Here is a 17,563-nt window from a genome sequence, read left to right on the forward strand (position 1 = left end):
TGTCAGCTTCCTTTTATATGAAGCAAATGTATTCCAACTTAATTATGAGAGGGCAATATGGGATGAGAATAAACAAGGGACCGTTTTAACAAGGTTATTGACTTCCTCCACTCTCAGAACCAATGCGTCGCTCTCAATGTGATCCTTTCATCCCCTCTCCCTGTTAAGTCTGGAGTGCCGCAAGGCAGTGTTCTCGACCCCATCATATTCCTTATGTTCATCAATGATCACTGACTTTCTGGAAAATCCTCTTGATTTCTTTAGTGATGACTCCACCCTCTGCCGTGACATTCCTCATCCTTCAGACAGACAGGCAGCATCTCTCTCTCTCTCTCTCTCTCTCTCTCTCTCTCTCTCTCTCTCTCTCTCTCTCTCTCCCTCTCTCTCTCTCTCTCTCTCTCTCTCCCTCTCTCTCTCTCTCTCTCTCCTTTTTTTTTTTTTTTTTTTTTTTTTTTTCAGACCTTGACAAAATTACAAGCTGGTAAAACCCTTGGAATATGTCTTTCTATCCAGGCAAATCTCACACTCTCACTATTTCTCTCCGAAAGGACCGTCGAGCAAACCCTCCCATCTACTTTCTTAGCAATCCTCTCAAAGAATATCAGTCATTCAAACTCTTGGGTTTCACGATCAGCCATGATCTTTCTTGGGCAAACCACATTTCAAAGTTGGCCTCCAAAGACAGTCGCCGACTGGGTCGACAGTCGCCGACTCCATTGTGCAAAGTCCTTCCTTGGCAAACCTGAACTCTTATTCACCTACAAGGCTTTCATCCACAGCTTGATGGAGTACTACTGACCCCTCTGGGCTGGCTACCCTGCCTCACACCTTGCTCTGTTTGATGCCATGGAAACGGACTTCAAGGTCATTGGACTCTCCCTTGATGAAGCTGAGTCTATGGGCACATCACTTTGCCATCACAGATCAGTGGTGTCTGTCTTCTTCTGCCTCCTTTCTGGTCTTGCACTCTCCTCTTCTCTTTCCATGCTCTGTCTCCCCCCCCCCCTCAGGTTTCTGCAGCATGTGGTGGGCCACCACCAAACCCTCTTCTGGTGAAACTCCCAAAATCCCAAATCAATGCTCATCTCCGCTCAGACTTTCCTCTTTTTCCCACCTGTTGAACCAACTTTTACATTTTCTTCAATGTCATTCTTCCCTCCAGGTCTTCAATACAGCTGCTCACCACCATCTCAGATCATCCCCATCCAAAACCATGTGATCATTTCTACCCCAGTCAAATCCCCCCCCAAACCCCCAAATTAATTTCCAGTTTTTTCTTCCTGATAGTTTTCTTCTGTATCCATCTTATCCACCCTCTGCACTCTCCCTACCCCTCATCCTTACCAGCATCCCTTGTTTGTCCATCTCCATGTATTTCGTCTCTCGGCCCTGCCTTTTGGTGTTTCCCCTCACTTTCTGTTCTGTTTGTTGCGTCCTTATGTGTTCTGTGCTGTAGCTCTTCCATGAGCCTTGACCTTGCATACATACAACACCAACGAGAGAAAAACATGCATTTTTCTGAAGCGCTTCCACGTGTCTGGATACTTGCCAATAAATTATTCTGGAGATGGAGGACTGCAAATGACCTATGGGTATGAAATAATAACTGTGAAGCGATACCGACTGGTCATGTATCACTTGAATCATTTGCTTTAATTTACAGCTTTTCTTTGCTTATAATATTGCCGAGCTTTTGCCAAGTGATTTCCAACTCAATGCTTTTGCTGCCAAGTGGTATTCCAATACAAATGAAAGCCCTTGTTATGAAAAGAACCATTCTTTTTCACACTCACCCACGCTGTCTCACTGGCCTTGGAATAGAATATAAAACAAAACTATCACTGTTGAAAATTATTGTTTTTAGGATTTGCTCATATTTACCAAGACACAAGCTGGTCATGAGAAATGAAATGACAAACAGTAAGGCTCCATATACAAAGACATAATATGTCCTGAGGCAGGACAGTATGGACATTTTTCTTGGTCCCCTTACATTTTCAGCTTTTGACACGCAACATCAATTGGTGTGATGCTGGTAACAGCAAGTGGAGGGTGAGTGCTTTCTAATTCTGCTCTTAGATCAGTTTGGATTAATCCCTCCTACTCAACCCCCCTCCCACCCCACCCCACCGCAACCACTGACCTTTAATGACTGCAAAGTTAAATTCGGTTGTCAAACCAATTTATATTGGTGGAATGTGTACCACATTGAATACATCTGGATATGTGTGAAAATACACTTCATTTTGAGCCTCAATGTTATGTCGATGAACGCACTTTTAGTAACAAGTGCGTTATATTTAGTAACTAGTATAAAAGCCCATCAGAAATGACATATTTTTAAAATGGCAACAAAATATTGAAGGAGACTAGTAGATATGATGTTTCATTGCAAGAAGCATTATTTTAAAAACACGACATGTACAAAAATGTGACCCTATTTTCTTTATCTTCTGGGACATTTCATTTCGACAGTGCAGCCCCGTGAGTGTGCAAAAGTCTGAAGTCTCTGCCTTGTGTCAGGTGTGCTTCTATATTCTTTATTTCGTAGACATCCTACAGACTTAAAAGAACACTCGTTTTACTCTGCACACGTTGCACATCATGGACAGTGAATGTCACCTCCCTACACCATGTATTCATTGTTATTTAAAATATAACCCTACCGTACACCTCCCTTGAGGCTCAGTTTGCAAGTCACCATCTACATTTCCAATACTAGAAGGGCACTCGGAAAAACACATACCTCCGCCACGCAATGCCTGATCCATGCGAACATATTGCGCCCAATACATTTTTGAAACGTTATGCTATATAGTACGATATCGTTTTTGGCCCTATCTTTCAATGGTGAAGAATAACTTTAATAATTAAATAATTCTCGTTTCCAGATCCAGATTCGGATCTTCACCAAAATCAAATCATTTCTTTGTCACACTTCCAACATATCCACCAGGTTTTGTCCGAATCCATCCACAACTTTTTGAGATACCGTGCTAAATACTATTTTTGGTCCTATCAATGATGAAGAAAATTCTAATAGTCAGATCCGTATCCAGATCTTCACCAAAATCTAATCAGTTTGTCCTCGTCACACACCGAACATGTCCACAAAATTTCATCTGGATGTGTCCACAACTTTTTGAGATATCTTGCACACAAACAAACAGACAAACAAGAAAACAACGTTGTGCAGAGCACGAAAGTAGTCAGATCTAAAAAACAAATTTGACGGAAAAAATAATTGGTGGTTGAATTCAATGACCAAATATGCAACTCCTCTTCAAATTTCAAGTGAATGGGATGAAAATTGAGGATTTTAGAAAAACCAACTTAGTTGTTGACTTTGGGCCAATGTTGACCTTTTGGTCCACGTTGACCAAAAGAATTGGTGTTTGAATTCAGTGTCCGGAAATATAAATCCTCTTCAAATTTCAAGTGAATCAGATGAAAATTGAGGATTTTAGAAAAACCAACATAGTTGTTGACTTTGAGCCTATGTTGACCTTTTAGTCCATGTTGACCTCAAAAATAATTGGTGGTTGAATTCAGTGACCTGAAATATAAATCCTCTTCAAATTTCAATTCAATCGGATGAAAATTGAGGCTTTTAGAAATACCACCTTAGTTGTTGACCTTTTGACCTCAAAAAACAATAGGCTTCTTCCTTATGACAAACTCGACCATGTGGTGAAGTTTTGTGAATATCGGTTTAAAATTGTGACCTGTAAGCGACAGACAAACAGACAAACAGACAGAATAACAAAATCGACGAACCAATATACTTGAAAAATCTTCGATTTTGCAAGTAACAGACAGAAAGGGGTGAAAACATCACCTCCTTCACCTTCGGTGGTGGAGATAATAAGGGACGTAATTATGCTTTTATGAAGGATGTTTTTTGTTTTTTTAAATCCTGAAAAATAGACCGTGATGAACAAACAGCCGTGTTAAAAGACTGGCCTTCAAAACCCGACTTAAAGGGGTACAGAAATGTACCCTAATGAAGGGGTACAGAAAAATACACATTGTGTTTTCTATGCAGTATATACTATTCAGGAATATTTTATTAATACCCTGTGCTTGATGACTCCTTCAGCACTGAACTGATTTTGATAGCGTGTATTCGTCTCCTCTGCCTTGGCCTACGTTGCATTGGTTGACATAAGAAATACAGTCTTTGAAAACTTGTAAAAGTAATTGTTTTAATTTTGATGAGATGCAATCTAAGTATGGACAAATGCAGTGATTTTTACCCTTTTGCGAAATTCGTCAAACTTTTCTAATTGCCGATCGTTTTATTTTATACATTTTGGCGACAATGTCATACGTCAGCAGAAGCCCTTTGCAGTTGAGGTAAAGTTATCAAAATGTTTTTGGATTTTATTTTTCTTTGGAAGCACCTGCCCATTGAGGTTTTGTCGGCAGGGTGATTCCTCAATATGTGGGCCATCACTCGGATGGCCGTTAAACTAACCATCCCATCTGCCAGCATTAGTTTGTGGACATTAAAGATCCCACAGTGCCCTTCGTGAAGAATAGGCGAACTATCTCCGGCACCCTGAACAAATTTCAAATTCCTGCACCGGAGTGATGACCCATCCAGGATTGTAACCCTCGCCAAGAAACTACTTTGGTCGCACTAATGCACTCTATGGAGCATGATGCATAATGATGATTGTGAGGTCCATTGAGAAAGAGAGAAAGGGGCTAGGCATAGAGGGCTATTCATTTATTACTTGCCTCTGTTATATAGCTTCCAGGTCAGAGGTCATGTGGGGTTGCTTTGAATGCTTATTTAATATCCTGTATATGCACTTACCCTGTTCATTGCTGTAAAATAATATGGTGCACTTCAAGATATTTTCCTTGTGTCTGTGTCAGTCTTGACCACATATTTTTTTACAAACCCATTGGAGTTTAATTGGTACCCCCATTAGTGCTTTGTATTTGGCATTTGTTAGACCAACAGGTGAGGTCAGAAGCAATATATTTTGAGTTCTCTTTTGGTCATTTTTCGACTGAATATGATCCGACGACAAACTGTCAAAGTGTTTGTTGCATTACTGTATGATATTGTTGCAGTTCTGTGAAACTGCCACTCCTCAAGGCGAATGCACCTCATATAGCAGTCCCCAGGCTGTTGTTTCAGATAGTCCTTTCCTTATGTCCAGTGGATTAATGGAACAAAATGCGTTGTGTGGGTCTTTTCATGAGATCTTTAATTCCATTCATCTATTTTAATTTACTTTTCACACACGACCTCTCCTTCAAGCAAGCATGCACGCCACAGACCGAATGGTGACGTTAATATAGAGCCTCATAAACATATACCGCAGCAGCCCCGTTCAAACTGCATGCCGTTCCCCAATGGACATTTCATTTTAACCTCCTCAGCACTCAAAACACAATGCTACAACCTTCTTATGACCACCACAAAGCCTTCCTAAAAATCCCCACAATAACCTATGCTCGTCCCCTTCACCACAAACGCCTCCTCACCACAACCGTTTCAACCTATTCAACACAACCGCCACAGCGCTTCCCCGACCTCACTACAACCGCGACAAAGCTTCGCAACCACAGTCCTTTAAGGATGTCAGGGAACGATGGACATGACCCATCATGATGGATGCCTGGGATTGGAACAGATTGGCACGCAGCTCGGAGTGCAAGTATGCGCTGGGGTCCATTCAACATCGTCTAGGTAGCTCTGGCACTCAGATAAATAGCGACCCTCATTTGAAGCCCAACGCACGTTCGTGACCGGAAAGCGCTCCCAAAAACTTGCAGCTCATGTTAATCTTGGAGCTCTGTTGCATGGCCGGCTTCCGGGATAAATGAAGAATTTTTTAGGCTTTTGGGGTAAATGAGGTCTGCCGGGCTGGGGCTACTTCTCGGGGAGGCGTCTGAGCACCAATGGGAGTGCTCGGATACGCCTTCAGAGAATTTTGATCTGATTTTTGGCTCCTCCTTCAACCAGGCTCTCTAAAAATAGTTGCGAAGGATCAGAGTCGGTCTTGGCCAGTCAGTCTCTGCACGAGGTCAGGCAATGTTCTCCTGGGTGCAAGGTGGCTGCTTCTGAGTGTGGAGGGCTGGACAAAGAGGAGGGTCCAGACCTGAATAGTGGTGTGAGGGGAAAGGCCGAGCGAAGTGCTGAGCAGGCAGAACGCTAGACCGCCAATAGACTTGGTAATTACACATACATACTTTCTCACATGCCATGTCGTTAAGCCATCATCTCACATGTTCTGTCTCTCCCATTTACTGTCTCATCTGCTGAAGATGCACAAAACTAAAACAGCAATTGCAGACACACACCTCTGCACTCTCTTCTGCATGACATTTGCATCTCAGTTACACCTCATTTTATAGCCTGGTGTTGGCTTAGTGGTTAAGGTGGATGGCTTGGGACCTTAGAGTCCTGAGTTCAAGCCCCTGTCAACTGTTGAATTAACACCAGGTGGGGTTGACTCAGCCTGTGATCCTTCTGAGATCGGCGAAATGATTACCATTCGGGGTAACCTGTGTTGGAGTGGCGACCCATCCAGAACTGTAATCCTTGCCAATGAAACTGCCTCGGCAGCCCTATGCACCTTTACCGCACGAAAGGAATGCTATTATTATTATTATTATTATATTATTATACCTCAGTTTGCACCTCCTCACTTACACACGATAACCCTCCCCCACCGCCCCCAGTTTTCTTCCCTCCTCCCCCTCCTTAGTGACTGGGTTGCGTTGGTCCGTCAATCGTGCCAGGTATTCTAGAGGTTGTTCACACCTCAAACTTTCTCTCATCTCTCTCGCCACGCTGATTTCCTCGGGTGTGTGTCTAATGCCCCCTGTTATGTTGGATTGAAGATAAGATTGTAGAAATTTAATATTGGTTTAGCTCTGCCCTGTGTCTTCTCTTTTGTAAATAATTGCATTTCTTCTGCCACACCTCATCAATCCTTGCTTTCCCCTGCTGTACACATTGCTTATTAAAACCTTTTAATTATTGTGCCACATGACCTTTCCATATCCTTGCTTTATGAATAAATTGCCCTCTTTATAAATGTATCCAGTTTGTTCTGTCTTTTCCTCCATTGGGCCAGCAAAGTCTGCACGTTAGTTTAGCCGGGAAGTTCTACCCCATTAATTGCTCTTATGAGCCGGTGAATAATTAGCAGCTCCGCTCGGCTGCAACTGATATGGTAAGTTCCTCGCAAGTACGCATCGAGGGCACATAACCCCCATTGGTTAGGCCGTCCACAGGTAAGGTATCATGCAGAACAGTGTAACCATGCCAGGATTGGCAATACCAATCAACGTTTGTGGTTGCTTAGCAATTCATCGTCCCTGGTGGGGTTATTTGTCCCTGGCAGCCTCAGGACCTGGCTTTCGGGAGGGACCTGAGTGCTTCCCCTCGTGGCAAGCCTCGAACCCCAAATCCGCAACAATATTGAACAAAGTGTTGCATCATCAATTATGCTGTTCTTCAGGAGGCCTGTCTGTCCCATCTTCTCACATGTGCTTGTCCGCTAAGACCCCAGGTGCCTTTTGAAAATAGCCAATGTCTGCTGGTACGTTGGCTAAATTTGTTATTCCTCGGCAAATCAATGTAAGGGGTGGGGGTGGACGGAGGGTGAGAAGGTGCACTGAATTGACGACATAGTCACATCCCTTCCTAATGATCTAATCAACAGACTGACTTTTTTGTGAATCCTGGTCAGATGCACATTTGCTAAAGAAATACATTTGGAATTTTGTTGTGCTTGTGGTTAGTACGGTACTTGCTTGCTGTGCAGGTGATGGTGTGGCAAAAAGCAGCTGCAAGTGACCACCGCTCTGCTCTACTGCTCTGCCTGGGTTCAAATGTGGTGAACAGTTTGCTTTCTGTTCAACATGAAGCTCCAGCCCTGCAGGTGGTTATAAAGAGTATTTCATAATTTTCCGATTTTCTTCAAAATCATTCCAATTTTAATATTTGCAACTTTTATGTATTTGTAGTAAAATTGTCTGGCAGGATGGGATTCATCAATGTGTTTGCCGTCCCTTGGATGGACGCTAAATGGGCATCCTGTCTGCCAGCATTCATTGTTGGACGTTAAAGATCCCATGGTGCCCCTCACATAAAGAAGGCGAGCCATCGCCTGGTACCCTAAACAAATTACAAATTCCTGCCCTAACCTTAAACGAGCATCAGGCCTGGTCAGCCAGTTCGGGGAAGACTAAGACTTGGGCCAAGCTTCCCCCGGCCAACCCCACATGAACGTGGGAATAATTGTGGCTGTTAATGAAGAAGATAAATACATGTCATGTATGAAAAATAGTTGTCGCATTTACATGAAGGATCTACGTCAGGACTTTTCTGTTCGATGTGAACTTGCGATTAACGGATTTCAAAACATCCAACGACGATGGATTTGGGGAACTCCTGGGAAGGTTTCTGATGCAAGTATATAAAAAAAATTAAATAAAGGTCGGTTTGCGTGCAAGTGTGAAATAATCTTGCACAGCAAATTTTGGGCCAATGCACATGCACAGCAAGCTCTGCCCCTATCAATCATTTCAATATCATAAGATTTAAATGCTTTTTTCGAAAAATAAATATTTATATTATCTTTAAATTTTATATATCTCCAATTGGTATTGTTTTTACATTTTAATTTGTAATTAATCTTTAAAGTTAAATTTTTATCAGAATCCATATGAGGAAAAATATAGTTTTCAATCTGTGCCAACTCTCATGTTAACACAAAACCTTGCGTCATGATGCTGGTTTTTTGTTTTTGTTGCAAGTCCCCATTTTGATGTACTAAAATTTCTGTGCACACATTTTTAGCTCGCCTGTTCGAAGAACAGAGAGCTATAGCGATACCCCTGGCGTGAGCGTCAGCGTCAGCGTGAAAATGTTAACGTTTTTGGTGCAAGTTTTTTCCTTTCTAATGTTTTTATCTACCACACTATTTTTTTACTGATTACAATATACAAATACATATATTGCTTTAAAATTATTTGGATCAGACTTCACTGCAATGCTTTATAAAAAATATTATTCGACTAGTCTTTTAAAAACGATAAATGTATAAACAGGCGAGCATTGGGTGGCTTTGACACCAACTCTCTGGTTATGATTTTGTAGGGATGTTGAAAAGCTGTCGACGATGAAAATTATCAATCACTGACGGCTTTCATACTGTGTGAGAAATTAATAAGATCGATTTTAACAGATGCAGATCAAGCTGTGATACGGCCTGTGATGGCTCATTTGCACAAGTGCAGCAATTATATTGTCAGGGTCCAAACTCACTTATTAGACAATTCATTTTTGGGGAAGTGGGGTGGGGATGGAGAGGAGGAGGGTGCTCGACTTTCAATTTGAGCACGTAAAAACCTCCTGATTTTTCCCATCAATTCTATTTTTCTTTTTAAAGCTGCATTATTTCAAGGACAGCTTTTCTGTAATGCCGAGCTGTTGGTTTAATGGTTAGGGTGGTGGGCTTGGGATGCTATGGTCCTGAGTTCAAATCCTGCTCGGCTGTTGAATTAATACTTAGCCTGTCATCCTTCCGGTCGACTTAGCCTATTATAATAAATAGATGTTGTGTGGCTGGATCGATGTCGCCAATATTCACTCACCGATAGGTTGTGGTACTGACCAATTGGGTGTGCCCATTTTTTCCCAGCATCGTTATCAATGTCTATTGTTATCGCGTCTATCTGCATCAGCTAAGAACAATCCATCGAGGTGGTTCGACAAATCACACGCTTTTCTCACCTCGTGTTTCCTCACCTCTCACAGCAGTGATTACAATATTGGTGATCATGGTGCGGCGTCTTTATCACACGCTTTCCTCACCTCATGTTGCTTCACCTCTCACAGTGGTGATTACAATATTGGTGATTTGATATGTTGTGATCAATAAAATTTCGGTCAACAGTGACAAAAATTACAACATGCATTTCAAGACTGTACCGCAGCACATTGCCCACTGAAGGTGGGCTGACACTGGCATTCCCGCCCCATGGGCGGGAGTGTCTGCTAGTTTATATAAGTTATTTATCAATGACACATTTAGATTCCATCAATAATACTGCTTGGTGATGTCTTTGATAACTAGGCAACATGACATGACGTTTTCTCACTCGACAACCGATGGGTATTGAACACGCATCCACTATGAATATGCTGAAAGAATTATTTATTACCTTCGCATTCTGCGAAAGGTTATGTATTGGTCGCTGTGTATTTATTTATTTATTTGTGAATATGTGTGTGTGTGTGTTTGTTTGTTATTCGCATAACTCAGAAAGTATTAAACCAAATCGCTTGAAATTTGGTGGGATGATGGGTTATTATCCACGGAACATTTGATTCGATTTTGGGACCGATCGGGTCAAAGGTCAAGGTCACGGAAAGGTCAAATTCGTATTTTTACCATAGCGCGGTCAATTTTGATCTAATTGGCATGCAACCGATGCCAAAATGTTCAGAATTCATTGCCCAGTCTTGTAATGGGCGACATGACACAATTACGTCATTACCCTTGTTAGCGGTTGGGGGTCAAAGGTCAGTGGGGTCACGACCTTTCAAAATATGCGGTTTTTGTCATAACACGGTCAAATCAAAACCGATTTGCATGAAACCAACACCAAAATGTTCACTGTTATGTTCCCTCCACTCTCATGCTAAGAACAAAAAAGTAGCGGAGGCGAAGGTATGCGCTCTACCGAGTGCCCATTCTAGTTTTGCATTACATTTGGCTGAATGTGCCAAACAATTGCATGCATTTGAGATCGTCATCGACAAAATTTAAATATTGTCAAACCGTAACATTCTCAGTTCCGCTATTCGCGGCCTTGTGCTTTGTGTCTTTGTGGTTTTTTTTTGCGTTTTTGCGGGCGTATTCATGGTTTTTCGCAGACGGATTTGCGGGGTTTGTTTTCGTGTTTTCATGGGCATATTCTCAGTTTTTCTGACTGCTTCTACATTCGTGGTTTTTTGTGGGCATATTAGTGGTTTTTCTCTGGCGTATTCACTGTTTTTCATGGGATTTTTGATTTTCCCTTGTGAATCATGAACCACCGGGAACCTATCCCCCTTTCTCCCATTGAAACAATGCCCCAACATTCGCGGAGTCGACCTTCGCGGCATTTTTCAGGACCATATCCCCGGTGACTGTTGGGGTCCGACAGTGCAATCATGGCTATTATCCTAAACTCGCCTATTTTGCCTTTTGGAAAACTTTGGAGAAATCGATCCGGGGATTTTCTTTTCACATCGGTCCGTCTGAGTCCTTATCCAGACCATCATTCATAACTGACAAAAGAGACTGTAAGTAAAACTGACAATTATACTTTAATCTTGTAATGGTGTTCACACTGTTTCAGTTATTTCTTTAGATTTTGCTTTGAATGGTGTTTTCAATGGTTCCTGTTGTGGAATGCTTCCTGGAGGTTGTTGTGGGATGGTTCCTCTTGCCCATAATTTTCGAAATCGTGTATTATTGGCTCCGAGCCGGAACCTGTGCAAATTAACAGGAAACTAATTTTGAATAAACTCAACTGTAAATGTGTTGGTAGTCGACTTCAGTTTAACACCAAGTGAGCTGTAGTAAACACGTGCATGTAATGTTTGGAAGAAGTGAAATCTTTGCACCGAGCAGTTAGGAGATTCAATTCTACTTGCAACATAGCTAGAAGCAACACTTCGCCTTTGGCAGATCCATCAGTTGTTCCTACTGACTCTCTATATGAAACTGCTGGAGGTGACTGATGAAAAATTAAACTCCATCAAACTACCTCAGTTGCTCCTGCCTTCAAAACGGCTGTCATTTTGTTTTATGTCCACACTGTAATTTATATGTCATGTGAATTATAACAGATATTCTCAGTTAGTCAGTTATGAAGGATCGTCTGGACGATGCTTAAGGCAAATGTTTCTGCCTCCATCTATTGGCTTCAGGCCAAAATATCTATGAAAGAGTGTGCTTCAAACGGGTAGAGGGACTGCCTCCAGGGTGCCTCCATTCCGACGACTACATGGCAAGGAGAGCGGCTCCATTGAGTTAGCGATGATGGCAAAAGTGACCCAACAATCTAAGTTGTGAATGGTCAATCAATGTGGAAAGTGCTGGCTGGCGAGTAATGTGTTTAAAGTCCTCATTGATGATATTATCTTGTATAATGTGCCGAGTATGCAGATTTATTGACAATAACGTCACATCCATTGATGCACTCATGAAAGATAGCCACATAGTTCCTGTTCTCACTGCCGTAGGAGTCAACTGGTTAGACTTGAGAGATGTGCAGGCACATCTTCTGATGCATGCTGACTCTTTGGCTCGGAGTTGAGCACCAGACAATGTAATCATTCGTTTATCTGGCTGAAGATAGTAGAAGTTAGAGTTAGAGGGATCAACATACTGCTCACACTCCGTGCTTGTTTTTCTATCTCAGCTCTCTATTGTTGGTTTTGTGCCACGACCTGGCTCTGACCGGTCACTTACCAGCAGTCCGGGCATTGAGCGCAGCTTACTCGCTGTGAATGGACGTCCGGTCTGCATGAAAGAGCTGCTAAAGGTACAGACAAAGGAGATTGCAATTGTCACATTGCACTCTAGTCTAACACAGCCAGCTGTCGTTAAGCCAAAGGATTGAAGAGATGCAAATACAATATTTATTGAATGGAAAAATGAATATTGACCGAGTCTAGTTAACTAAAAGCTGCAGCACTGCCAGCAGTGGGTGTTGCATCAGAGAGCATGCGAGCTGTCCCTTCTGTATTTGTTTCTTAGATGTTAAAGATCCCATGCAGTTGCTTTCAAACACAGTAGTTGGCTATTGGGTGGGTATCTTGCAACCATATTGCATTTCCTGTGTAATTATCATTACATACAAGTAGGTTAGAATACTGGGATATGGATATGGCTAAGGTGTGATGGGTCAAACAGCCTTTCTCTCCATCTTGGTTATCTTGTGTTACCTGATGAAGGGACTTGAGGAGATGAGTGAAAGACAAGATAGCTGATGATGTTTAAATATTACAGATAGCTTGAATTCAACATCTGTGACCAAATCATGATGTTCATTCATTTTTTGTGCAATGTATGCTAATTGCATTCTGTTCATGGGCTCTGATTACCTTCTCCTTGAATATCGATGTCAGATGATGCGGCAGTTTTACAACAAAGAATCGGGCGACTCACGTAGCTACAACCCTGTGTTTTTCTTGAGTATGACAGTGCCTTCAAGTTCTGTAGATGTGAACTTTACCCCAGACAAGACACAAGTATTGCTGCATGACAAGGCAAGTTCATTGCACTACATGTTGCATTTGATTAAACTCATCCCACTGCTATTTTGATCATGCCAAAGATGATGGAAGATTGCTTGGATTTTTGCATTTAAATGTGGACTAAATTACTACTCATTGCTTTATAATGTATATATATATGTATATATATATATATATATATATATATATATATATATATATATATATATATATATATATATATATATATATATATATATATATATATATATATAGTCGAACGAGCAATTGTTAGGTTAAAATGCACTTCATACAATATCAAGGGGCTGCTGAATCCAATGAAGGCACCATGCAAACGACGATGTTCTCGAGACGTATGTTTTTTTTTTTGGCACTTTTCTACACAGGATGAGATACTCATTGAGCTGGAGAAGATGCTAAAATCTGTCTATTGGCCTACTTCAGATGATGACCACATTCATATGGCCAGCTGTGCTGACAAATCCCAGGAAAAGGTCACAGGAGAAAGCTGTGAAAGAGTTGTAATGCATAACGTTACACCACTCCGAGACGTTCTTTCATGCGGTGATTATGGGAGCAAGGAACATTTGATAACAAATGACTCATTTTGTAACTCTGCGGGCCCCAAGAATGACATTTCACTGCTTGAGGACAGAGACTTAAGGCCATTGCTAACAACCCCTGACGTTGGAAAAGACTGCATTGTTGTGAACATGGATAACATTGGACTTGAAACAAATGGTGGTGTCAAGGATAGAGAGTTGCAAAGGATACCACAAGTCTCGGGGGACCTGACGGCTGAGCAGTGGAGTCGTGGTGTCGGACTTACTGGAACAGATGGGCATCCACTCACACCCGTCACAATCCTCACTTCAGGAGAAGAAAGGTTTCAAACCGAAGCTGACTTTGTCTCAACGCCCAACAAAGTGACACATCCATTTACCTCGACCAAGCGAGGAGGGCTGCTCACTGGCAGAGCTGTAGAGGCAAAGGAAGATGGAACACCATCATTTGGCATTGTGGGAAGCTGTGTGGTGCGGAGGCCGCAGGATGCTTTCCAGATGTTTCAAAACAAGCGTCGGGCACAGCTGGAAGCTGATAGCTGTGGAGGTCCAGCTGAAGATATTGAAATACAACTACGTAATGATTGGGAACAACTTGATGAGAAATCGCGCCAAAGGCAAGTTGTAGTGAGAAAGGAAATTGATTAAAGTATGTTTATTGCATGCTGTATTCGACATTCCAATTCAGTGGCGTGGATTAAAAAGTCTTTTGACAATGCACCGACTGAGAATGTTTCATTCAGTGAACGCAAGCCTCTCTCAAAGCTTTTGGAAAGTCATCAATGCCATTCTCCTTTTAGTGGAGAATCATATCGGGTTATGCCTCAAGTGGCTTTGATAACCTCAGTAGAGGTCTCGTAAAAATAGAACCTCATCCTGATTTACTTACACAATTTGATACTACTAGTGTGGGCCCATAGGTGCGTGCCCGTAGGTGTGTGCCAGTATGTGCAGCTTCGTTCCTTCGCTCTCGTAAACGACGACTGGATTGGGGCATTGTTTCAATTAGATCGGACCAACCGTATCATAAATGGACATAACTTGGGAAACACCTGGGAAACATACTCAGGTCTCCAGCATCAATTGTGACGTCATCTCAAACGAAGAAGAAGAAGAATTGTGATGCCCCTCTCTCTCGCTCCCCCTCTCTCGCCCTCTCTCTCGCTCCCCCTCTCTCGCCCTCTCTCTCGCTCCCCTCTCTCGCCCTCCCTCTCTCTCCCCCTCTCGTCCCACTCTCTCGTCCCACTCTCTCGTCCCACTCTCTCGTCCCACTCTCTCGCCCACCTCTCTCGTCCCCCTCTCTCCTCCCCCTCTCTCTCCTCCCCCTCTCTCCTCCCCCTCTCTCGTCCCCTCCCTCGTCCCCCTCTCTCGCCCCCTCTCTCGTCCCCTCTCTCGTCCCCTCTCTCGTCCCCTCTCTCGTCCCCTCTCTCGTCCCCTCTCTCGTCCCCTCTCTCGTCCCCTCTCTCGCCCCTCTCTCGCCCCCTCTCTCGCCCCCTCTCTCGCCCCTCTCTCGCCCCTCTCTCGCCCTCTCTCTCGCCCCCTCTCTCGCCCCTCTCAGGCCGCCCCTCTCGCCCCTCTCGCCCCTCTCGCCCCTCTCGCCCCTCTCGCCCCTCTCGCCCCTCTCGCCCCTCTCGCCCCCTCTCGCCCCCTCTCGCCCCCCTCTCGCCCCCTCTCGCCCCCTCTCGCCCCCTCTCGCCCCCTCTCGCCCCTCTCTCGTCCCACTCTCTCGTCCCCTCTCTCGTCCCACTCTCTCGTCCCACTCTCTCGTCCCACTCTCTCGCCCCCCTCTCTCGCCCCCTCTCTCGCCCCCCTCTCTCGCGCCCCTCTCTCGCCTATTCTCACCCCCTTCTCTCCCCCCTCTCTCCCCCCTCTCTCGCCCCCTCTCTCGCCTCCTCTCTCGCCCTCTCTAGCCCCTCTCTCTGCAAATGTATTCACAAATGTCTACCAAGCACAACAATTAATTCAAACCTTGGGAAAAAACAGCTTTCAAACCCTTGGGAAACAGCTCTTTCCCTTTGGAAAATTCAAACCTTGGGATTAATTAACAATTAATTTGAACAATTAATTCAAACCTTGGGAAAAAAACAGCTTTCAAACCTTGGGAAACACTTGGGAAATAGCTGAAACGGATGAAGAACGATATCAAACCTTGAAAAGGCACATACTCAGGTCCCCAGCGTCGGTTGTGACATCATACCAAACGAAAAAGAAGAATTGTGACGTCAATTGTGCAAAATAAAAAATAAAAAAATAAACATTAATTGTGATGTCATAGCACGTTGTATCACGTTATTCTTTTTATTACTGCCAATTATTGTGCTATTATTATTAATATGCTGTTATCATTATTCTGAGATATCTTTGGGGGAAAATGGCATGATATGGTGGAACGACACTTCAGCTGCGATATATACACCTTTCCAACACTGAAAAAAGCAATAAAATGGCCGTAACTTGGGAACCGCTTGTCCGATTGATATTAAACCTTGAAAAGGCACATCCGCGGGTCCACGGCAATATTCCTGGCAAGTTTCAATCAGATCGGACCGGTGGTTGTCGAGAAACGGCGGTCGCAAACAGACAGACACACACACAGACACACACACACACACAGATTGCTGGAATTCTCTATAGATGCAAGATAGTGTCTGGAAAATATGGTGATGTTATCTCCATGCTTCAAAAAAACAAAATGGGGAATATTGTAATAAGCTCTGTGTCTGTCTGTCTGTCCGTCCATCATGCTATCCACCCCCTTCCAAACGGTTTTGCAGAAATTCACCAAACGTGGTAGTTATGACCACCACATGGCAAGAAGATGCGAGAGCAGTTTCATTAGCTCTTCGTTTTGTGTCTTACCTCAGCAGGGTCAGTTTAGCACAGTAGTTTTAAACACAGGTGTAATCATGTTTATTTGCACATCAGTGGAAGAAGAGTTTAAATTAATTATCACCGTATTTTTTGAATGAAAGGCACATTCTTTGCCATTTTGCGGTCTAAAGTCTTCGACGTTTATAATTTCAGGTACGAGACCAAAGCATCCAAGGACATTCATAAATATGGACAGCAAGTACGCGAAGCTGTGGTTCTTAGCACACCCTCGTTGAAGCCTGCTGTACGAACGCCGGGTTCAGGAAAGCGCAGGAAGATACAAGTGGTCGGGCAGCCCCTGCTCACTGAGTTTATACAAAAGCATCACACGTCCTCTGAGCGAGAGACCCTCACAAAGCGGCATACAGTGTCCATCGCTTTTAATGTACAACGATTGACAGAGGGTGTGAAAAGGCTTTACGAAGAGGACAAGGTTTGTACCTCTTTTCAACTTACTATGCATGTTCTAACAATCTAACCCCTTCTCGAGATATGTATTTTTGATGATTGTAATCGGAGGTTTACTTTTAGTCATTGTTTTTACTTATTACATGTCCTTTCATTATCCCCATGCACCTCCACTCACCCCATGACAAAAACCATACCTGGCACCTGCACCCCAAGCGACTAAAAATTGCGAGGCCATTGAAGGTCTCTTCAGTGGCCTCACCCAGGTGCTGCCTTGGGTCGGCTGATAAACACCTACCTGCCACAGTTGGTCTTGCTTCAGAATTTTCTCTCACTCAAGTGGGCAGCCTTCGTGACTGCTATCGATGACCACCAGCCTAGTTGTAGGGTGCCAGAAACTCGCTTTTCACAGCTCTTCCATTTGTTGAAACGGGCT

At 43.3% G+C, this 17,563-nt stretch overlaps 1 protein-coding gene across 8 annotated transcripts in view; it reads left to right on the forward strand.

Annotated features, from left to right (window-relative positions):
• The window catches only part of PMS1 (PMS1 homolog 1, mismatch repair system component), a 67,671-nt gene that overhangs the window by 23,693 nt on the left and 26,415 nt on the right, over positions 1 to 17,563 (forward strand). For 6 of the 8 annotated variants that reach the window (XM_085872984.1, XM_085872977.1, XM_085872976.1 and 3 more), the window contains 7 exons: positions 2,476 to 2,523; positions 6,703 to 6,762; positions 7,794 to 7,910; positions 12,448 to 12,570; positions 13,157 to 13,297; positions 13,672 to 14,465; positions 16,873 to 17,152. In XM_085872984.1, coding sequence (XP_085729110.1) covers positions 2,476 to 2,523; positions 6,703 to 6,762; positions 7,794 to 7,910; positions 12,448 to 12,570; positions 13,157 to 13,297; positions 13,672 to 14,465; positions 16,873 to 17,152 — 1,563 coding nt within the window. The remainder of the gene's footprint in view (positions 1 to 2,475; positions 2,524 to 6,702; positions 6,763 to 7,793; positions 7,911 to 12,447; positions 12,571 to 13,156; positions 13,298 to 13,671; positions 14,466 to 16,872; positions 17,153 to 17,563) is intronic. The other 2 variants (XM_085872978.1, XM_085872979.1) reach the window with 2 other exon arrangements.

The sequence above is a fragment of the Eptatretus burgeri genome, chromosome 3, assembly GCF_056783735.1.
Source record: "Eptatretus burgeri isolate ZD-2024b chromosome 3, Ebu_testis_v1, whole genome shotgun sequence".
In the NCBI taxonomy this organism is placed as follows: Eukaryota; Metazoa; Chordata; class Myxini; order Myxiniformes; family Myxinidae; genus Eptatretus; species Eptatretus burgeri.